Raw genomic sequence first — 21,325 nt, forward strand, 5'->3', positions numbered from 1 at the left:
ACTGGGAAAACTCCAAGCTGTCATTCATTATTATCTCTTATATTCTTCTCTTTTCAAGCCTTTTTATTTTACAAAATATTAATATGAATTTTCACTTCTAGTACTTTATTCGAAAACCTAGGTCAAGCTTGACCGCTTCAAGTTTGCAAGCGCGCGTGTATAAAAGCAGAGAAATCTGACAAGAAAACTTGGCGGAAAGCAATGGCGAAGAAAAGGGAGGACGAAGAGGAGAATTTAAAGAATACAATTGAATTACCTCATCTGCTTTACAAGGTTTTGTGCTACCCAACCAGGGAGATATGAAAAGATATGTTACGTAATTGTATTCTACTTTTTCATCATGATGTAATCAAACTGATCAATATTTTTAGCTCCATCTTTTTCGTACGAGCTTTAACATAAGCTATTTATTAACAGATTTATCTTTTTAACAATTATTACTATTTCACGTTTAGTGGGATATTGTTTGCTCTCAAACCGACAAGACCAATTTATCATTAAAACTATTACTTCTAATTATTTGTGTGTGTGTGAGCGTGGGACCTCATCCGAATGTAACATTTATCTACAAATTGACGCTAGTATTAATTAACAATCATCACAGAAAAGATATCAAGCCTCATATGTCTTTATATACTTGACGATTTCCGAATCGTGAATTATATATTATGCGGCAATTGTTAAATCCATTATAAAACTTGTATTTTTCTATAAAATATAAATTTTATAAGAAATTGATATGTACATATCAATTTATTGTTTATAAAAATCATGTATTATACATATTTATACCGCAACTGATGTATGATAATATAATTTTTATAAAAGTGTAAACTGCCATGTTTTTAACATTTCCTTAAAAGTGTTGCCAATAAGTATAATGTTGAATAGTGTATGTTATGAAATGAAGAAGAATAACCAATGAGAATTATTGAACCAGTTTCAACATATAAAAGCGCTTCGAAATGAATCGAAATACTCTCCGCTTATAAGATCGATATGTCGATTTCTCGCTGAGAGACCACTTGTATATGTATATAAACGTTTCGGAGGTTAAGTGTGCCGTTTCACGTTATTGCCGGCAGCGTCGGTCAAGTCCGATTCCGCGAGCGATCATGAAGTTTCACTGCAAAGTTGAGATTCATGATAGAACATTGTCCGTCTGCTCGCAAAAACGATCGCAGTCGATCTTGGCGTTGGTGAAAAACTCGCACGACGTCAGTGCCGACGACACGTACCTGTACCTGCAAACGCGGCAAAACAAGCAAGGCATCAAGTACCGGGTAGACAAACTGTTTTATTAGATCCGACATTTCCTAACTTTACATACAACAAATAAGCTTCTTTCCCTTCCAGATTGTCGACAATATAGAACAAGTGTTCACGAGGTTTCTCGCAGACGGCAAAATAACGATAAGACTGACGCAGCCCTGTCACGATCTCATCATTCAGAGCAATACGATTCAGTTGAAAAACCTCCTTCATATACTGAATCGTCTAAGAGACGCGCCATCTCGAGACCACAACGTTTTCATAAAGCAATATGCTTTCAAGCCTAACGTGTCCTTCAACTCGAGTGATTTCTCCCAAGGAAGAGTGAAAGTAGCCGTGAGGAAAATATCCGAGTATCCGATTTTACAGGGTTTCCCACGAACGACGGAGCACCTCATTTTAAAAGGACTGAGCAGAAGGTCATTTGATCGGCAAATTTTGTGCCTGCAAAGTTTAAGAATTCTAGACTTGTCAAACAATAACATCTCCTATTTGCCAAAGGAGCTCGGCACCTTACCCCACCTTCAGCAGCTTCTACTGTCCAACAATAACCTTGGAAAGTCACCTAGATCCAAGTGGGCATGGTTAGAGCAAACTGCCATTAAGCACAATTTGTATTTCTTAGATATAAGTGGTAATTTGGTAAGTGGTATCATATTTCGTTGCACAAAGAGATCACTCATTCGTACAATACCCAATATTAATCATTTCTTACAGTTGACCGAGTTGCCAGTGCAAATAAAAAATCTTAAGGCTTTGGGACACCTCAAGGTCAGCCAAAATGCATTGACGCATCTACCACATAATATCAAAGCTTTGAAAAATCTCAAAATTTTGGACGTCGCAAGTAATCATTTGTCCTATTTACCGGCGACAATCACGTACCTGCAACTAGACACTCTAAATGTTACGGAAAATCCCTTTACCTATGACGCTAACAATCACGTTTATAGTAATCAAAGTACAACGGGCGTGAGAGTACCAAGCCTCCTCCAAATTTCAGCTAAAAGAGTCCTCAAGTCTAGGTTCTTATCGCTTTTTCTTTTTTACGTTTCTTCCTGCACTGTTCAACACTCGAGATGCCTGATATACGAGCCAAAATCATTTTATCTTTCTAGGATAACGTACGATGCAAGCACAATACCGTATACATTAGTGGAATATTTGGACGAAGCGAAATGCTGCCACTTGTGCAGAACTGCCTGCTTTGACCACTGTATAAGGAAATTCGTGCATCTACCTCTATTATGTGTCGAGATCAAAATGTCCATGTATACAAATATCAAATTTGAATCTTATTTCTGCTCGTTACTATGCGCCAACAATTACTCTACGTAGAATCCAACTGTTTTTCCTATCATTTACTTTTACCATTCTAATAATACAAGTTTGTAATAAAATTTATATCCGTTAGATGTACCATCGACATCAAAACATCATTGTTAGAGATCAAATATAAGAATGATATAATTTTTATCTCACTAATTTTATATAAATTCCACATTTATATCGATTTGCAGGTACTTGCCCAAATTTATAACGAAATGATGGCACTATTTCAAAAAAGATGGATTAAATACATTCTTTTGTAAAATCATTATCTTCTAAAAGATGAGGGCAAATTTCAGTGTTTAATTATCTTACAGAATTGATTTACAAAAATATACATTTATTATCCCTGAATAGAGTAATTGGATATCTTTTTTTCATTACAGATTCTTCAGAAAATTTCAAGACGAAAATTCTAATACACAAAAATCTGTGATAAAAAAATATCCGATGGGTTTAGTACACCCTGTATATTTAAAAGTTACATCTTTAATTCGTATATAATTGTGAACAATTAGATGTTAAATAACTTATGTTAACTCTTATATCTATATATTTTGCTATTACACACGATAAATGGATAATGTCTACGATTTATTACGCTGTACCATCCTCTTTCTCTACAGCAATTGTATATCTGACAATTCCTATTTTATAATCTCCATACATATTAAACTAAATGTGAGCAATTACAAGTTATTTCGGATGCCATTATTTGTTACGTCCAACTTTTATATCTATATTATTTGCAATGATAAATGGATAATATCTACTGGATATTATATACTGTCGTCTTTCTTTACAAAGTCTAAGAAAGAATCGTCGCTCTCGTGAAGATAATGGTCCGTCGGTGTGACTTTTTTCTTCTTACCGATACGTGGAACGGTAAAATCTATGTCTTTGCACTTTTTTGCATCTATTCCCATTTGCAAAGGGTGAACACAGATTTCAGAATCTTCATCATGGGGAACCGATTCCACTTGGCATTCATCACCATCACACTCGTCGAATGTGCTTCCATGCTGACGTAAGATGAGAAACGTGTTTTCTTACATTTACATTAAACAATTGTGTCTCAGCGTGCTGCACGTATAAAATGTGCTTACCAATGTTTCCACGTTGTTTCTCCTCCTTGCCGTGTTTTCATTGGAATTAGTTAAATCGTGCAATGTAATTTTTTTCGTTCTCACAAGACCCATAATTGCAGCATTTCTGTGGAATATATTCTTCTTAATACACTTATCGTTCGAGTCTTTAGCCTCTGGTCGGTTTGCTTTCGATCTCTTATCATGTTTCATATAATACTCGGATACTTGTTTCTGTGACTTTGTCATACTCTCAAGATTTCTCGCCAGTGTATCTTCCCAATGTTTATTTGAAAGGTCACGGCCCCCATTTACCTATATCACATTAATGTCCTATTTAACTCCTTTCTACGCGTACAATATAGTTGCTTAAACCTTAAACGTTGTCTCTTCAACTTGACTTAGATTTTTGGAGATAATAAAGTAAATTTTACCTTCAAGTCCTAATTGGATGCTATTATTTCCAATTAGAATACCAATTATTCCTTTTGCGCTAATAACCTAATTAAAACAACAATATATCTGCTTACCTCTTTAACAGCGGCAGAGACTTCATTTTTGTCAAAGGTGGGTTTTACTTTACTCCTTATAAAGTCCACATTGTCTTCACTGTCCGTGTCAGAGTCTTCCAGTATCTGAAATTAAGTAAACAAATTATTTATAAATAATATAAATCATTTCTCACAGATTTTGTCATCGACATGCTGCACTGACATGAAGATTTCGTGGTTTCCTCACTTGTCTTTCATTCATCTTTCTATCTTTCGCAGCCTGACTCAGTCCGTTTAGTCGATAGAACTTGGCATCGTTGTCTTTAAAAGTAAGTGACGTTGCTCTCCTAATGTTATCACGCAAATCCATATCTCAGAACCTGAAGAGTATTCTTATTATTCTATACATATGTATACAAGAGTTTTGTCAAATTTAGGTTAAACTGGTGAGTCGAATGCTGCTTCATTTCTGTCAATAACTTCCCTTTACCTTTTATATTACAACTATTAACATTTATAACTTGCACCTTTTCGCAAACACGTATGTTTCTTTAATCCAAATGTTTTTGAAAATGCAAACAGGGTGCTGGTACAATTCTTAGTTTTAACTTGAGATTCGACGAGGATCTTGCTAATCGGCTTATTGTTAGACACTGACCGATGTGGTTCCACCTCTCTTTTGCTTATGTTCTCACCCCAAAAAAAACTACCTCTAATCTTACCGATACTCAAATATGTTTAGAAGCAAGAGTTAATCTAAACCACCTAAAGATAAACGTTACACGCGATTGTATTATAACAATTCATTTTCTCTCTCGAGGTCGTATTGTTATTATAGTTTCATCGCATGGAGCCTTTCAACTTACTTTTTCGCGCAGCGATCAAACTGACAGTTTTATATATCGCTCTTGATTTTGCGCTTGTCTTCTACTTTCTTTCACACTCTCTCGTAATTGCCGTCTGTTTATATCAAGCCATTTGTCAGAGAGATACACAAACTCAACCAAACATCTCGACGAAAGCCATTTTAGTAAACACTGGTTTAGCCATGGTGTAAGGAAAACAAGGTGCATCCATCTCTAATAACCAATGAGCGCGTTGGGCCAAATAGGAGACATATTGATTTATTGGCCAATTGAATTAAGGCCGCAATTTTTAAATAAGATTGAAATATAATAAATTAATTTGAAGTAAAAAAATGAATAAAATAATAGATAATACATGTATGAAGAAAAAGTAAAGAATTTTCTGAAATTTAATCAATATTATAAGATAAATGTTTCACCTTGTATCTTTACACCATGGTCACAGATATTGGTAATTTCAGTGGTCGCGATTGCCGTCCCTGATTCTCGTATCGCAGGAGGGCGGAGATTCGATCCGTTCGCGCGTGAGCCTCGGGGGACGGGGTGGTTGCTCCGCTAACATTTATCCGATATAGGCGACGGCGGGATATTATGCGGCGCGGGTACCGTCACCTAGACCGTTGAGGATCGCTCTTCCGCTCTTCCCGTCGCAATCGTCCACAATGGCGCATCTCGGCGTGTCCACGCGGCGCGTCCTGCTCCTCCTGTTCGTGCTGAGTCAGACGGGTCACGGCCACGATGAGGATGCGCATACCCCCCTGTATACCCACGACAATTTTTCCGCAGAGGTCGGCAAGAGGAACCACTTTGTCATGTTCTACGCGCCATGGTAAGCAACTTGTATCACTGAATCCAACTAGCAAATCCCACATTGAAAATCTTGTGCCTAAGGTGCGGTCATTGCCAGAGACTCGGCCCCACGTGGGAGCAGCTGGCGGAGATCTCCAACGAAGGGGACAATGATATAAGAATTGCTAAGGTGGACTGCACGACCGAGAGCGTTTTGTGCAGCGAGCAGGACGTTACTGGCTATCCCACGTAAGATGCTGCATCAATCATATCTTTGTCTCTTGTCGATTGCACCTTGTGATATCTCTGCTACTTGCCAACTCAGGCTCAAGTTTTACAAGGCTGGAGAAACCAAAGGTATCAAGTTCCGAGGTACCCGGGATTTACCTACATTGACTTCTTTCATTGTTGATCAGTTAGGTAGTTCTTCTACGGTACGTACCATTACATTCCAAGTGGCAGTTTGCCAATTCAAATATTCAATTATTAGCGACACGGTGCTTCAGGTCGAGGACGTCGCGCCGTCTCCTCCGGAAGCTGTCAATGGATTGTTGGAATTAACGGAAGATACGTTCGAGAAGCACGTATCTTCCGGGCATCATTTTGTCAAATTTTATGCACCCTGGTGCGGACACTGCCAAAAATTAGCTCCAACATGGGATGAATTAGCTAATAGTCTTCGCAACGACGACGTAGTCAGTATTTCCAAGATAGACTGCACGCAACATCGAAGCGTCTGCGGTCAATTTGACATTAAAGGATACCCTACGTTGTTGTGGATCGAAGATGGGAAGAAGGTATCTCTCTCCCTTACCGAAACAAGATCGGTTATTTTGCTGAGGAGAGCTTTGCTCAAGCTGAATATTACAACTTTCTAGGTAGATAAATACACTGGCCAGCGTACTCACCAAGAGCTCAAGGCTTATGTGTCGATGATGCTGGGTAAAAATGCCGACGAGTCGAGTCGGAAGAGCGAAAATACTGACGGAGTTCCGCATGCTATATTGAGCCTGACAGCCGACAGTTTTAAGCAAGGTATCGAGAAAGGTCTTTCCTTCGTCAAGTTCTTCGCACCTTGGTGTGGACATTGCAAACGCCTGGCTCCCACATGGGAGGAGCTGGGCAAGAAATTCTTTGGCAACGACAACGTCAATATTGTTAAGGTCGATTGTACGCTAGACGTAAGCAAACAATTGTGCAATCAACAGGAGGTGGATGGTTTCCCGACGTTATACTTGTATCGTAACGGTCGCAAGGTCTCCGAGTACAATGGCTCGCGTAATCTCGATGATCTCTATGACTTTGTGATGAATCACTTGAAAACGCACGACGAATTGTAATCCTATCTGCCGTTAGAGCGTTTAAGGTCTCGTAATATTTCCAATAGTATTTTAAACAATTGATTTGTGTCGATTTTTCCTCGTCGGAGGGAAGCAGAAGCGGGAGGTTTTTCATTTTTATACCTTACACATCGAAAAGAACAATGTGCTGTATACAGAATGTAATCCCGTGTTAAGAAGAAACTAGTACTTCCAAAATACATTTATTTATTATCTTATCTCATTTATTTTCTATTTGCACGTATACAATTTTTCTCTCTTGCTTGCTTCTATACTTTTCAAACTGTTGTAGTGAGCCTATTGATTGATCCAAAATTGCTTCTATTTGTATCGTGCATGGAACACAAGTGATATTTTTTCTCTCAAGATTTCTGATAACGAACCATTAGACATTAGTAGTGATCATTTAGATATATGTATATTATGCTATACATTTTTGTATTGATAGTGTAGATGGAGCGACAATTGCAGTTTTCTCTGTGCGCACATTTTCATTTACTATATTGTAACGAGCTATATGCGAATCGGCCTCGCATAAAAACATGGTCTGATCAATCCTGCGCTTTCGTTCGATTCTCATTGTTATCAACAATCTGTCGTGAATCGAATTAATGTACACATTTTTATTATGTATTTTATAATTATAGAAATATCCAGGCATTCCTGCCTGTCTGCAAACTTTTCTTTTTACAAACTTGTTAACTGACATTACAGAGATGCACTCGAGTTCGGCCCATACGATTGCGTTTTGCAATCAAAATTATTCTCATTTTCCGTCTTCTCTGCGTGGACCTTAACAAGGTTTACAATAAGACGTGCTGAAATTCTCACTGTCGATGATGCGGTATTGATAATTTTTGTAGGTGGTAAAGTCTAGGTCGCGCATGTGGAAAACGTGATCCATGATCTTCTTTATCACCGGCGCGAAGCTCGGTATATTCGCAGCGGCCGCGATCTCGTCGTAGTACGCCCACTGCCTGTCTTTGAGCTTATTGATATGCCTCAACTAACGAAGAAGAAAGAAAGAGTTGTATATAATACGGCGTCGTCTTTCGCGATCAATTCAGAGAAATTAATAGTAAGTTTAGTACAGGAATGCCTTGAGCCAGCAGGGACTTCTTCTCCATTTCGTATTCCTCGCGCATCTGTTGCGGCGACGGTAACTTGACGCGGTCCTCGAGAATCCCGAGGATATACTTGGCCTGTATATGAAACATCGGAAACGGTATTACGAACGCTGGCAAGCCCATGAAGAACAGGTTCGCGTAGTCCATATGCACCAGATGTTTGTAAATAGGTTCCACGTGGTCGTCATCCGTACGTATCTCGACTTTAGCCGACATAAAGGGATACGTGAACTTGTAACCTGAGGAGAAAGCATTTGTCGCCAAGGTCAAGTCTCACAATCGATTTCTCAATTGATTTACCGGTGCAGAATATGAAATCGTCCACTTCCGTCGTGGAGCCGTCGCGGAAGATGAAGACGTTCCCCCGGACAGACTCTACACCGGGCCTCTGCTCGACGTTGCTCGACATCTTCGAGTCGAGCTGTTCCGGTAGATTATGACTCAGATATACCTGGAATCACCGAGAAAAACCAATCATCATTTCTACGCGAGAGAGCATTGTTATTATAGGAAGACGATAAAACTTGTGCGCCAGCGTACTTTGTTGGCGTATTGCGAGACTTCCAAGGCGATATCGATGCCAGACCAGGACGCGCCGAGTATGCAAACCTTCTTGCCGGCGTAGATCTCCGGCACCCTGTACTGATGGCTGTGAATGCGTCTACCGCGAAAGCTTTCGATACCTGGAATATGTGGAACATGACCGACAGTGTAATGACCGTTGCACAGCACGATGGCATCGAAGGTCTTCGTGGTCTCCGCTTTGGTCTCCAGTGACTCGTACGTCACCGTCCACAACGTTTGACCATTTCTCGTACTTTCCGGCTCTATGTGCTTCACCAAAGTATTCAACTGAAAACAAACACAATCAATGATTTTTATTATATCTGCACGGAGATTCTGTCGAGATTGGGAATGTTATCTTAGGTATCAAATGTTAACTCCTAAACCCATTCACCGCTATAGAGTTTTATGCAGTTACTTTCTAGGATCCTACGGAAAATGTCCTTCCCTCTCATTTCACCTATATGTTATCATTCAAAAACTTACTTTAATATAAGGATGTAGATTAAAGTGCTTCGCATAGGCCACGAGATATTCTCTTATCACGCTGTGACGAGCGAAAGACGGGCCGTTCGAATCTTGAAAGGGAAAGTCAGGTATCGCCATTATTTCCTTCGGTATGTTCGTCCTGTAAGAAAAAAAAAAAACGACTCTCTCTCCCTCTCAGATAATTCCCTATTGAGGTGATGACGCGCCCGATTTTTATTAATTTTTACGCGTCGCGGAGTTGAAAAGATACGACGACCCGTAACCCCCGAGAATAGCGATAAACAAAGTTGCTAGTTGTTAGCAACTTGGCCCGAAATAAACTTTAGTCTACTCTTTGGACTTTACTCGATATAAAATTAGACATAGCTGGAAAGCCTGTTTTATTCTTTGCTCGCCTGATATTTTTTATTTTTCAAGTTAAAGTTGGCTGTCTAAGATTCATAGAGGAAAGATAACTTGGCAGTGATATAGAATATGGGATTATATTATATAAGAATTCGTTACAGATGGAGTAGATAAAAAAAATTACATTATCCGCGAATGCAAATAAGATGTTTGCATTCATAATGCAATCGATGTTTACTTTAATCAATTTCGTGTAAAAGTGCCGATATATCTTGGCCAGAATTCTTCCGCATTGTCTTCCAATCCACATGTTACTTCGTGTTCGATTCGTTGAGCATTATCGTCGGGGTATTCGCCTTCTTTCCGGAACTAACCATTCAAGAAATCGATCTTGTCATTAATATGTCGCAAAGTGTATCGCGTGTCGAGCAAAGTTTATCGCATTAATGCATTAGATCGGGTGTTCCCTGTGTAAACGGAGACGCTGTATTTTTATCCGCGATAGACGAAGACATATCTCATTACCCTACAGTCGAACAACGTGAGAAAAAGACAAACTGTTGTCATCAAATAATTTTATCTACTGAAATATACATATATAAAATAGCAAGTTGTAGAGTCTACAGTACAAATCGACTCATCTCTTTCGCAAGGTCGTATCTCGATTTTACACAATTTCCGATTTTTCAGTTTAAACGCTCATTCTGGTATTAAATGTATTGTTGTCGTTCATTATTCTAATTTCCACAAACAATCTACAACTGTGAATAAAACCAAGCGAAACGAGAAGAAAGCGACAAGGAGATACAAACTTTTCTCTTAGTTTTCCAAGGGCTCACATATAACATTTGCTTGTGAAACATTATAGTGCATTTTCCATATCACTTACAATCGCAATATTATGACATTGCAATTAATTTGTATCGTTTAGGAATTATGAATAGTTGACCAAAAAAAAAATGACGCAAGTAATGTAGTGATACAACTCATTGCCAATTGGTAAACAAGAGTACGAGTAAAGGAGCAAAGTGTCACCCCTTTGGCACGCGCCACTTATATAAGTTTCTCTGTGATAATGTAATGATAATATCGATATCCTCTCCAATAATCTATATGCATATACTTGACTTTTTATGTTCTTCTCTCTCGATTGAATCACTCAATTTTAAACAAGTCCAAAGTTTATCTCGTTGTATAAGTGAGAAAGAAAATTCATTCACAAACTTAATTGTAATAAATAATTGATGTCAAAGCAAAACGTGTATTAACATTGATTTCATGTGAGTTACATCCTTGTAACGTAGAGCAATTATGATCTATACTTATCGCGGATGAAAAATCTTGTATTTACCAACTCTCTCCTCAACTATTATAAGATCGCCAAGCTTACCTGAGATTTTTATACATACTGCTGTGTATCAAAAGCCCGTGCTTGTCGAGATCCGTTTCATCGGTGTAGACCCATGTACCACCGATCTGATCGGTTTGCTCGAACAGGACGAGACTGTAAGTGTCCAACTTGGCCACCGCGTGACGGGCTACCACCAAACCAGCCACTCCACCACCCACAATAGCGATTCTCGTTTTACTACTCGGCATGATGTTTCGATAAAAAGCCTAAGACAGTTGTATATTAGCACCACTCTGAAAACTTTTGAGAAAAAACAGATAATCGGATATAAATATAATATAATTTAATTGATTAATTAAAGCAACAAGTTTAGTTTGATATAATAGTATTACAGACGTACAATTCAGTATTGAAATTCTCCGATACTAGCACCACGGCTATAACTCTTTTGCTCGTGGACCGTACAAACCGTAAAGATAATATCCCGTCAGTAAAAATGGTCCTCGGTCCGAGATATCGAAACGTACGGAAACAAAGAGGACGAACGATACTTATTGTTAGCGGAACAAATGAACCGAAGACGAACTCGATTTCCCGATCTGGTTCGGTCAAAGGCTGAATTAAGACTGGTCAAAGCAAGACCACTCTTGTTAGCCGGCCTCTTACATACTACTAACGTCCGCATATAAAAAAAAATGTCTTTCCCCGGGTTTACGGCCTCTATCCCCTTCTTCTGATGAAATCTCTGTGGATTTACAGTCAACATCCGTGAGAAAGAGGGAAGGGGGGAGGGAGAGAGAAAGAGAGAGAGTGTGTGTGTGTGTGTGTGTGTGTGTGTGTGTGTGTGTGTGTGTGCGATTAAACTCTCTTTAACAAAAGCATAATTTTAAGCGGCAAGTTTCGGGGTCATCGCGGTTCGCGGATTAATGCAGCAAGTAGAAGATGCAAATGTCGTATGCATAAATATAATATTTTAGAGCTCACGGCGAACCAGAAGCCGAACATCCGATTAAACGAAGAAATTAAATTGCTGCGCAAATTAAAGTGAAATTCTTAAGATGAATTTCACCATCTTATTCGTATTCCGTGCTCGATCGTGCGACTCGCTCACGGAAAAAGAAAAACAGATGTGGAAAAAGGTATCGAGATAGACCGGCATATCTGAAATGCGGCGAGTGGGAAATTACGTGTTACGTTTCGTCATGCCGTGTTTGCAACGGGGAAAATTTACGGTGAAACGAATCGTTTCCCCCCTCCCCGCGATCGTACGTAAGATTACCATAATTATCTTCTGACTGGTTTGGAAACTGCTGGTTGATCGCGACGCGGAGAATCTCGAGAAGAGAGAAGGCGAGCTCACGATTTCGCCTAAAGCAAATTCTGAATTAAATCGATATTACTCGTGTGACTGGTCGCCTTGCCATTTCTTTTCACGACTATACTTATTCTTTCCGGTTCCTCGTGGTTTTTCAAGCAGTAGAGAAAGTGGAGCGATGTCGCATCACGCAAACTGATGTCATGTATATATCAAATTACGATGACCGTCTTAGGAAGTGACATAAATTTCGTAACATTGTAAACGAGATTACAGTCAGGCGTGACGTCTATCCAATTCTAACAATAACATTTATTCGGCATAATAATGACAATTATCGTGAGAAAAAATGAATTAAAATAAAAACGAGCGAACCGTCGTCGCCTTAATGCCACTATCCTTGAGAGATATCCGTTTCCCTTTAAAATGCATACTTGGCGAATCTGAGAGTGTCGTTTATCGTAATCCACTTATCTTCCGATATTCGCGCTTATTTCAATTGCAATGGGACGAGATAGTGCTCTTTCTCACTTCAGGGTCGTGGTCAGTCAGTGCAACGAATTAACAGATGCAATATATGACTGTTGTAAAGTTTACGGCGAGTGCAACATGCGTGACTTAAAATGTGCTGCTGCAAATTTGGCGCGAGTCCTAATGTAACTTCGCTTCTCAATCAATTTCACTTGTCGCGAGGGACAAAACATAATTTCCACATCATACGATTCAGAATTTCCATGACGTTATCACGGGGCGTGATATTAAACGAATCTGGTAAGGCGTCGTATCGGGAAGAATGAAATTCGCTTTAATCTTATCGCCTCTCGTTTTTTCACTTCGACTGTGCATTTCCTAAAATTAAACAAATGTATATTCGGCATACGCCTGAAAAGTTCAGCGAGAGAAATCCTTTATCTCCATTCAATTCGATAAGACATCTCGTTACAATTTCTCGAGCGTCGTTCCTCATAAAAGTGTCTAAAACGCCTTCTTTTACATACAAATTTGCATGGCTTAAAATACTCGAAATATTTCGCAAGCCAAGCATTGTGATAATGATAACGAATTAACAAGGGAACTCATATTTTCATACAAATTATTAATACGATCGTCCAGCATCGATTTTACCATTCAAACGTCCGATTATACGAATAAATATACCAGTCCCTTCTTTCGAGTCAAAATAACACAACTCAGTGTATAATGTGGCATTCTTAATTTCTCAATTAACGGTAACGCAATGAGAATAATGTGCTGAAAAGAACTGTATTATCATGCAATTAGAATTTTCTATTTAAATATGTGATTGAAAAAGAGGATAGATTGCACTGAAATGTCGTTATTCAATCAATATGATATTAATCTTGCATTTTTAACGCAGTCAGGCGTACTGAATGCACAATTGGTACTTTGCGGCAAAATTAAAGCAGAAGCTAAGCAGACTAGACATTGGAAGGAAGATAGTGGGTTATTTATCAAGTTCTTTGATTGGGTGTGTGAAGACACAGTTCAATGATGGTCCCTGTTTACACATAGGAATCTTCCGCTATAAAGAAAATAATTTTTTACCGTTACGTAGCTAACTTAGCTATTTATCTTATCTTCCATTCGTTGCAACCTATCGCTGAAAGTTTACGAAACTTAAGACACTTGAACCGGGCCAACTTACGTTGTTGTATTTATATTGTATACAATAACGCTAGACAATGGCAATCCTTTTGCAATTCTAGAAAGATGAATGCAATCTACATTCATCAAACAAGAAATTAATTAATATACCGATTAATTATTCAAGAAAAATTTACCTTGTCAAATTTCCGATAAAGACTCGAGTCCAGTTTGACCATAAGAGCCTGGAACATAAGAAAATAGGGCAGTTGGTAAATGAAATTCGGTAAATCACTCCATGCACCAAGGGGTAAATAACCACACGGCGTTTTCACCTTGTTATCTGCGCGGTTTGTTTCCGACGATGTGTGTCCCGATGAAGAAATGTAAGATTAGAGTAAACTGGAGATAATGCGTCAAAGTAATTATCAGACGCGGATGATTATGGATGCACGCGTTCGTTCATCGCGCGTAAATTGTTATCGCTATTGTGAAGCAATTAGAGAAGACGATTGGAATTCCGGTTGTAACAGGAAACGAAGACGCGGGGAAACAATGCAGGCTTTATTTATCAATAAAATTGAATGATTAATTTTCCACGGTTCAATTATCAGACGTTTCCTGTGAAGGAATAGATGTAGCTTTTCCGCTGTTATCTCAGTGAAAATTAATATTATTGTAATTACATACGAGTCTCGCTTAATGTTAGAAAAACATATCGACCCCAAAAATCCGTCACTTTCATTTTTCGCTGTAAAAGTTCATCTGCACTAGTCCCGAAAACCCTGGATAAAATTTAATATAAAAGAATACTTGCGAAACCCTTCGTAATGCTTCTGGGAAAATATTACATTTTTAAATCGAAAAACCACTTTTAAATTTAATTATCTTATCCTATTATCACGCTTTTAACGCACAATTTATCCATATTTATTATATAACATGGAAAAATATAAAAATTAACATCAGCTGTAGCAATTGGAAGAGAAAAGAGTTGGTAAATTCGATACGCAATACAGTTACGCTAACGTAATAAGTATTGTGCAATATATGAGTAATATCTATTACACGAAATTGTGCTCATCCTGCAATTGACATTCATCCATTTAACAGTTTATAAAGTTGTTCCCAGAGGAGGGGGAAGAGGGAATCTGACTTGCTGGACCACGTTTCACAGACGGTGAAACGTAAAGAACGCTTCGTTCGCTCGGGGATACAATGGTAATTAATTGCGATAAGCCGCATCTTAATTGTGCAGCTCTTAACAAAAGGTTAAGATGCAATTAAACTTGTAATCGTGCGCAACAAATCGGCACGATTGTAAAAGTTATTTACAATTCAGATGATTTCAAGCATCAAATGTAGAAGGAAAATAAAGAAAGTCTCTATTTTCGCAAAAGGTAAAATTAATATTGACAATTCATATCGCTAATTAGCGCAGCTCAGAAATCCTTAAGTAGAAACGCTCGAACAAAAAAACGGGATTTGTCATTTTCGCTACAGGTCACGCGCTGACAATGAAAACAGATTTAATTATCAGTAACTCGATGCATAACAAATTAACTCGTTCCGACAATTAGAACGAAATGTATACTCGATCACGTGTTTACGTCCCCGCCGTACTAGGTAAATGTTGGTTGTGGTAGAGGGAGAGAAGGAGCTGATTAACGCCATTGGAAACGCCATTGTTGCATGCACGATTCATGATACAAGTAGAAATTTTATTTGTAAAAAAGATAATACTTTGCCAGAGAAATGCAATAAGATCACGCGCTAGATATATATTATATAAAATCGTGATAAGATGAAAATAAATATTGCATATACGTAAGCATTTTTATCGATGTAATTGATAAAATGTTATGAAACAGCTGATAACATAAACGTCTCAAAATTATAAAATCAAAACTCGATTTTTGCTTTGTAAAAAGTAAAAATTCTTATAATAAATTGTTAAACGAAACAGTTTTGCTTTTTGATCCAATTCAATATTATGACTAACTCGTATTGGACTGACTTTCATTCGTATAGAACGATTTCTTCCATCCTTTTTATTGTACAATGAATTGTTGCGGCCCTGTATAATAAAATGAGTATATGTATTGTATTTTATCAAGCGAATATATTTCGACTGTATGTAGTGTAAAGTCAATACCCAAACAGCACCAAGTCGACTATTAGTTGACAAGCAAGCGAGCGTGCATGTCGCCATACATTTTGCACTTTGCCGAAAAAATAAGAAAGAAGGTGACTTTCAACTTGCTGAAAATGAGAATATCATATTAATCAGCACACATATACACATCTTTTAACATGTAAGATTTGTAAGTACATGTTTCTTGCTTTTAACGTCATACACCTATAATTGCAATTAGCTAACTTTCACACTGAGATAATGTGCTATGTGCAACGTGCAGCTTCCACAGTTAACGTGAGAAACAGTGACACTGCTTTTGATTTCAACCAATCAAAGCTTCAATTCGCACGTAGCATGCTACCTCTCTGTATGAAAACCGGCTGAGAATCTGAGAAGCACACACACACACATATCATGAGATATCACTAGAAAAAATATTGAGAGAGTAAAAGACAACGTAATGACATCTATATTGTACTAGTCGTCGCTCTTCATCATCGTTCTGCGTAATATTTAATATACAAAATATCTATTTTGAGTAATAAATGAGACAGATAAATTGTATGCTTTGAATTAGTGACAAAAGAACTTTACTTATTTAATTTAATTAACAACTATTGAAAATTAATAAAGAGTGACAATATCTCGTGTGATGCACGTGTAACGAGAACGGACGAAACATTTCGTCTCATCGTGTCAATGATATTTATTAAGCTTTATTTTAAGAGACATCAAGCATCAATAAGCGAACGTCAATAGTGACCAATTGATGCAACTCCGTTATCTCTTAATTATCCGTAATACATGTTATCATAAAATTTACTAGATAAGAACAGATCAAATGTTCGATAATCATGAGTGACGTTTTACGATTATTTAAGATATCGGAGCAAATATGTCGTTAACGTAACAAAATCATCGTCCGGAATTACCGTCGCGGGGACACTACGAGGGCATTTGAAGGCTTTTATGAAACAGAGGCGTGTCACTTGTCGTGACTTCTGCGAGAGTAGAGGATCGTCAACAGATTCCTGCGGGCCACATAATTCTGTTGGAAGAACAGTCGTGCAGTGTTTGTCGTGACACTACCTGATTAACATACGCTCGGACGTACCAAATATATCCGGATATATATAATGTACGAAAGGAAGAATCTGTATTCGCTGTAGAATGAGTTCGTATTATTGAGATCAGCAGTTGCTCCAATATTAAAAGTAGAATCTGTATTATCTCAATTTACATCAACTAATTGTAAGTGTTGAGTAAAACGAGATCAAAAGTGATGTGCATTAATAAGTGATCATCTCCGAAATATCAAGGATGGTTAAACAAATAGCAAAAATGGATAAAAGTAAGTAAAGAAAATTGTAATTCTGCTCTTATTCGTCTTGGGACGTTTCAAATGCTTCGTCAGCACGACAAACTAGTAAAGACTTTTTCAGATTTATTCGATTGTCGCAATTCGTCTCACGTACAACGTCATCTCAATTAAAACGTCTATTCAAGTGTACAACACTATACCTGTGCATATCAATTTAACTCGTGTCACGACGTAATTACTGTTCGATCGTGATAGAATTAAAATTATACAAAATCTCCCCAGATTAATGTCGCTCGCTTGAGATTAAAAAGAAAAATTAATCTCGCTAATGAATTATCGGTCTTTTTAGATCAATAGTTTTGGCTCGAGCAAAAGTAAGAGGAACAATTATTATCGGTCTTGCGCATTTCTTTGCTAATAAATACAAGTAGACTGTATATCATGAATGACATGTGTGTGCATTTGCGACTGAAAAGCAACGATTTATACTAAAATGCTGTATTACTATTGTTATTAAATAAACATTTTGATTGACTAAAAAAACAACAATTTTTGTCTTGAATAAAAATCTTCCTTGAGATTGATATCACACTTGAGGTTTTTTCAGAGAAGGAGTTGATTACATGCCGAGATATCTTATGGCTCTTAGTCCTTTTCGGCTTCGCCATCAATTACATGCTGCGATTAAACTTGAATCTCACCATCGTCGCGATGGTGATACCATATCCGAAACCAGCGGCGATCGCGCAGTGCAACGTGGAGATGTCAACTGTTGACGTTTGGATCAACGAAACGTCTTGGGACGAGAATGTCTCCATTCCGATTACAACGCCGTCCTTCACAAACGTTACGGTATCCTGCGGACAATCTCTTTAAAGGCTTTTCTTTTACGAATAGAATTCACAAAATATGCTTTTCGCGTACGATGTTAAATGTTTAGTTGTGAAAGAACAGTGGCATCCTTGTTCGATATTTTCTTACGGTTTTGTTTAGTATGCAGACCGATTCGCCTGGAACGAGTACGAGCAAGGATTGACATTGGGTGCCTACTACTGGTTGCACTGGATGTCGCAGCTTCCCGGTGGTCTCCTGGCCAGGCGTTACGGCACGAAACTCGTGTTTGGCTTGGCAAATCTTTTAACCGCTCTCTTAGGATTTCTCATACCATACGTGACGCATCTGTACATGTTGATAGCTCTTCGTGTGATACAGGGGCTGATCGCGGTAAGCTTAACTTGCGAAATGTTGTTGGAAAAGTTAGGCCTCTTTAGCAGCAAACTCCAATTTCTTTCCCAAAGTTCGCACGTACATTCCGAGCTATTACTAATTCTTTCTTCTCTTCAACGTTCGCTTCAGGGTGTTGTATGGCCGTCGATGCACGACATGACGGCGAAATGGATCCCACAGAATGAGAGAAGCAAATTCGTCAGCGCATATCTCGGTAAGATGCTATGTAAATCGCACCGATTGCAAAATCAACCTTCGTTAGGAATATCGTCTGATATAATTTTTTAGGTAGTTCCGTGGGAGCCGCGGTTACTTATCCTCTGTGTGCAGCCGTTAGTAATTCCTTCGGTTGGGGCGCATCCTTCCACGTGACGTCTCTGCTAGGCATAATTTGGTGAGTGTCCTTGTGAGGAACACAATCAAGTGTCAATATCTTTTGTTTTCGCCCAGTTCGCTTTGGAAATTGATTATCGCGAATTACCGCGAATTATCGCAGGTTCTGCTTCTGGCACTTGCTCGTGTACGATTCGCCGCAACAGCACCCGCGGATTTCCGAGAAGGAAAAAAATTACATTCTCGACAATATCACTGGATCCGTCGAGGATGAGGAAAAGGCTCGGATTCCCTGGAGGTCCATCATTTTATCGAGGCCGGTATGGGTTACCATTATCGCACATTGGGGCATGGCTTGGGGTTTCTTCACCCTTATGACGCAGGCGCCGACTTACTTCAACTTTATTCACGGATGGAATATTAACGCCGTAAGATTCGCCGTGTATAATCTTATCGCATACAAGATCTCGTATGCTATTTCGTTTAGTGTTGGGTATAATCGAAGCCGCAATTAGATTAAATTACTTTTCCAGACCGGCTTGTTGGCGGGAGCGCCGCACCTCCTCAGAATGGTCTTCTCGTACTTGTTCTCAATGATGAGCGACTGGTTGCTACGCACGAGGCGAATGAGCTTGATGAACGTCAGGAAGCTGGCCACCTTCGTTTGCACCGGCATACAAGGGATCCTCATCGTCGCTCTTGGATTCAGCGGGTGTCACCCGTTACTCGCGGTCATCTTCATGATGGCCGGTACGGCGGTCAACGGCGCCGTTTCCGCCTCCACTTTGGCAATCTTCGTCGACCTGAGTCCTAATTATGCCAGCGTCCTTCTTGGATTCGCCGGCATGATCATCATATGGGCCGGATTCATCTCGCCGGCCATCGTTGGCGCATTGACGAATAATAACGTGAGTGCAAACTCGCAAATACCAACGGCGTCGTAAAATTCTCGTGGACCAAGACCCTTCTTTCGCGATAGCGTTGATTAAATCGACCTTTCCTTTTTCCACAGCAAACTGTGGGACAGTGGCGTTTGGTCTTCCTCATCGCCGCCGCCAATTCGATAGCGAGCTGCGTCATATACATGATATTTGGCACTTCAAAGGAGCAACCGTGGAATCAGTATACCAAATTAAATACGAAGGTACGAGAGATGCAGGAGCTAGTACCTGCAGCGGCCGTGAAACGTAACAATGACGCCGAGGACGACACTGAAAAGTCCAATTTTATTAAAGAAAGATAACAAATTAATTCTCAATTCTTTCGTCACTGTATGCTTATAGCAGTTTCTTGCTAGTTTCTTGCTCGATTCTTTAGGACGAAATGCTATTGTGGCGACCGCCCGCCAAGCTATTAAAATGAAATACCATTAGAGTGCTCTCTTTTATTTCAATATTTTGTCGCTGTCATACGCGCAATCGCCAAGAATACCGCTTTAGTAAACTCACTTGAAAGACATTATTTAAACAAAGAGGATGTTAACGATTGATCGTATATTTGGTAATACATTCGCATAACTTATTCCTGGAACATCTCATCACAAGGAACCAAAGGAAGGAGTGACAGTACAGCGTAAATAAATGCTAAACTATTTGCGATACACTGTAAGACGTATTACGATCCAGTTGTATCTGCGATCGAACCATACACACGCTCCACAAATTAAACTCACACACATCGAATTTCTTACAATAATAACGCGTTTTACTTGGTCTTTTCGCATATGCGCAATATGTAAATTGCGCTGCCCAAGTTTCAGTAATCGACGGGCGGCGGATCGATCGTGCTCTATCATATGGCCGACATCACGTCCATCCTACCTTCTTACACGAAAGAATTACCGGAATTATCACAGCTCCTTTTCTGCTGTGAAGCAGATTAAATACCGCGCCTTATCCTATTTCCCGTGGACAAGCACTGTGCAGCTACCATTCACCTTTTCGAATCATCGCCTGTAAATGAAAATACGCAGTAACCCGAATTGTCGAAACGTTCATATTTTCACAAACCACTGTAGAAATAAACTAAGTACAACGTGCAGACGTCTGGCACATTAAATAGCAACGTCGTTATACATATTGAGATATTGCATCTTACAATTCTGTGAATCTAATAAAGTATTAATTTCCTTCGCTCTGTAATAAACACCTCTCTCAGATGTCTACACATTAAGTTTGACCAAAATGTTATTTTTACACTTTAATAATAAATCTTCTCATTTACCGGAAGACTGATTTACGCACGAATAGATGCAAACCACACCATTTCTTCCGGAAGCCACAGCAATGCGACACTCAAATATCTTTAATAATAGATAAATAATAAATAATTTGATACAT

The 21,325-nt window shown here is 38.8% G+C and overlaps 5 protein-coding genes across 9 annotated transcripts; 3 read left to right on the plus strand and 2 right to left on the minus strand.

Annotated features, from left to right (window-relative positions):
* Positions 1-824: 824 nt before the first annotated feature.
* On the plus strand, positions 825-2,746 carry LOC105569532 (leucine-rich repeat protein 1-like). Its single transcript, XM_012026065.1, has 4 exons — positions 825-1,283; positions 1,357-1,914; positions 1,990-2,297; positions 2,391-2,746. The coding sequence occupies exons 1-4, from the start codon at positions 1,032-1,034 to the stop codon at positions 2,608-2,610; spliced, it is 1,338 nt and encodes a 445-aa protein (XP_011881455.1). The 5' UTR covers positions 825-1,031; the 3' UTR covers positions 2,611-2,746.
* A 138-nt stretch (positions 2,747-2,884) lies between these two features.
* On the minus strand, positions 2,885-5,257 carry LOC105569533. 3 transcript variants are annotated; one of them, XM_012026067.1, is made up of 6 exons: positions 5,044-5,257; positions 4,705-4,942; positions 4,401-4,557; positions 4,217-4,321; positions 3,708-4,001; positions 2,885-3,623 (listed from the first exon to the last, which is right to left on the minus strand). In XM_012026067.1, the coding sequence occupies exons 3-6, from the start codon at positions 4,545-4,547 to the stop codon at positions 3,381-3,383; spliced, it is 789 nt and encodes a 262-aa protein (XP_011881457.1). In that variant the 5' UTR covers positions 4,548-4,557; positions 4,705-4,942; positions 5,044-5,257; the 3' UTR covers positions 2,885-3,380. The 3 variants fall into 3 exon arrangements, with proteins under 3 accessions (XP_011881457.1, XP_011881458.1, XP_011881456.1); XM_012026068.1 differs by lacking the exon at positions 4,705-4,942 and having other exon boundaries at positions 4,425-4,557; XM_012026066.1 differs by lacking the exon at positions 4,705-4,942 and having other exon boundaries at positions 5,044-5,255.
* A 255-nt stretch (positions 5,258-5,512) lies between these two features.
* On the plus strand, positions 5,513-7,390 carry LOC105569534 (thioredoxin domain-containing protein 5). Its single transcript, XM_012026069.1, has 5 exons — positions 5,513-5,872; positions 5,935-6,081; positions 6,158-6,266; positions 6,339-6,629; positions 6,711-7,390. The coding sequence occupies exons 1-5, from the start codon at positions 5,706-5,708 to the stop codon at positions 7,170-7,172; spliced, it is 1,176 nt and encodes a 391-aa protein (XP_011881459.1). The 5' UTR covers positions 5,513-5,705; the 3' UTR covers positions 7,173-7,390.
* Positions 7,391-7,920: 530 nt separating this feature from the next.
* On the minus strand, positions 7,921-11,954 carry LOC105569535 (flavin-containing monooxygenase FMO GS-OX-like 3). 2 transcript variants are annotated; one of them, XM_012026071.1, is made up of 7 exons: positions 11,449-11,954; positions 11,088-11,314; positions 9,350-9,491; positions 8,840-9,151; positions 8,600-8,750; positions 8,264-8,538; positions 7,921-8,178 (listed from the first exon to the last, which is right to left on the minus strand). In XM_012026071.1, exons 2-7 carry the CDS (start codon positions 11,294-11,296, stop codon positions 7,966-7,968), a joined length of 1,302 nt encoding a protein of 433 aa, XP_011881461.1. In that variant the 5' UTR covers positions 11,297-11,314; positions 11,449-11,954; the 3' UTR covers positions 7,921-7,965. The 2 variants fall into 2 exon arrangements, with proteins under 2 accessions (XP_011881461.1, XP_011881460.1); XM_012026070.1 differs by having other exon boundaries at positions 11,088-11,348; positions 11,449-11,907.
* Positions 11,955-16,544: 4,590 nt separating this feature from the next.
* Positions 16,545-21,158, plus strand: LOC105569536 (sialin). 2 transcript variants are annotated; one of them, XM_012026072.1, is made up of 9 exons: positions 16,545-16,611; positions 16,987-17,456; positions 18,034-18,278; positions 18,420-18,650; positions 18,783-18,867; positions 18,942-19,047; positions 19,150-19,414; positions 19,502-19,894; positions 19,999-21,158. In XM_012026072.1, the coding sequence occupies exons 2-9, from the start codon at positions 17,426-17,428 to the stop codon at positions 20,227-20,229; spliced, it is 1,587 nt and encodes a 528-aa protein (XP_011881462.1). In that variant the 5' UTR covers positions 16,545-16,611; positions 16,987-17,425; the 3' UTR covers positions 20,230-21,158. The 2 variants fall into 2 exon arrangements, with proteins under 2 accessions (XP_011881462.1, XP_011881463.1); XM_012026073.1 differs by lacking the exon at positions 16,545-16,611 and having other exon boundaries at positions 17,087-17,456; positions 19,520-19,894.
* The last annotated feature ends 167 nt before the right edge of the window (positions 21,159-21,325 follow it).

The sequence above is a fragment of the Vollenhovia emeryi genome, unplaced genomic scaffold (assembly GCF_000949405.1).
Source record: "Vollenhovia emeryi isolate VEMERY1.0 unplaced genomic scaffold, V.emery_V1.0 DF939123.1, whole genome shotgun sequence".
Lineage (NCBI taxonomy): Eukaryota > Metazoa > Arthropoda > Insecta > Hymenoptera > Formicidae > Vollenhovia > Vollenhovia emeryi.

Bases quoted from the DNA above. Each gene is read 5' to 3' on its own strand.
- LOC105569532 (XM_012026065.1), top strand. From the start codon at position 1,032: ATGTATATAAACGTTTCGGAGGTTAAGTGTGCCGTTTCACGTTATTGC. The intron at 1,915-1,989 runs GTAAGTGGTATC...CATTTCTTACAG, and splicing joins TAGATATAAGTGGTAATTTG to TTGACCGAGTTGCCAGTGCA. The intron at 2,298-2,390 runs GTTCTTATCGCT...TTATCTTTCTAG, and splicing joins AAAAGAGTCCTCAAGTCTAG to GATAACGTACGATGCAAGCA.
- LOC105569533 (XM_012026067.1), bottom strand. From the start codon at position 4,547: ATGGATTTGCGTGATAACATTAGGAGAGCAACGTCACTTACTTTTAAA. The intron at 4,002-4,216 runs GTAAGCAGATAT...AATGTGATATAG, and splicing joins TCTCTGCCGCTGTTAAAGAG to GTAAATGGGGGCCGTGACCT. The intron at 3,624-3,707 runs GTAAGCACATTT...ATCTTACGTCAG, and splicing joins GAAACAACGTGGAAACATTG to CATGGAAGCACATTCGACGA.
- LOC105569534 (XM_012026069.1), top strand. From the start codon at position 5,706: ATGGCGCATCTCGGCGTGTCCACGCGGCGCGTCCTGCTCCTCCTGTTC. The intron at 5,873-5,934 runs GTAAGCAACTTG...CTTGTGCCTAAG, and splicing joins GTCATGTTCTACGCGCCATG to GTGCGGTCATTGCCAGAGAC. The intron at 6,630-6,710 runs GTATCTCTCTCC...ACAACTTTCTAG, and splicing joins GGATCGAAGATGGGAAGAAG to GTAGATAAATACACTGGCCA.
- LOC105569535 (XM_012026071.1), bottom strand. From the start codon at position 11,296: ATGCCGAGTAGTAAAACGAGAATCGCTATTGTGGGTGGTGGAGTGGCT. The intron at 8,539-8,599 runs GTAAATCAATTG...CTTTCTCCTCAG, and splicing joins CGATTTCATATTCTGCACCG to GTTACAAGTTCACGTATCCC. The intron at 8,179-8,263 runs GTACTAAACTTA...CTTCTTCGTTAG, and splicing joins TGCTGGCTCAAGGCATTCCT to TTGAGGCATATCAATAAGCT.
- LOC105569536 (XM_012026072.1), top strand. From the start codon at position 17,426: ATGGTTAAACAAATAGCAAAAATGGATAAAA. The intron at 18,279-18,419 runs GTATCCTGCGGA...GGTTTTGTTTAG, and splicing joins CGTCCTTCACAAACGTTACG to TATGCAGACCGATTCGCCTG. The intron at 19,415-19,501 runs GTAAGATTCGCC...AGCCGCAATTAG, and splicing joins ACGGATGGAATATTAACGCC to ATTAAATTACTTTTCCAGAC.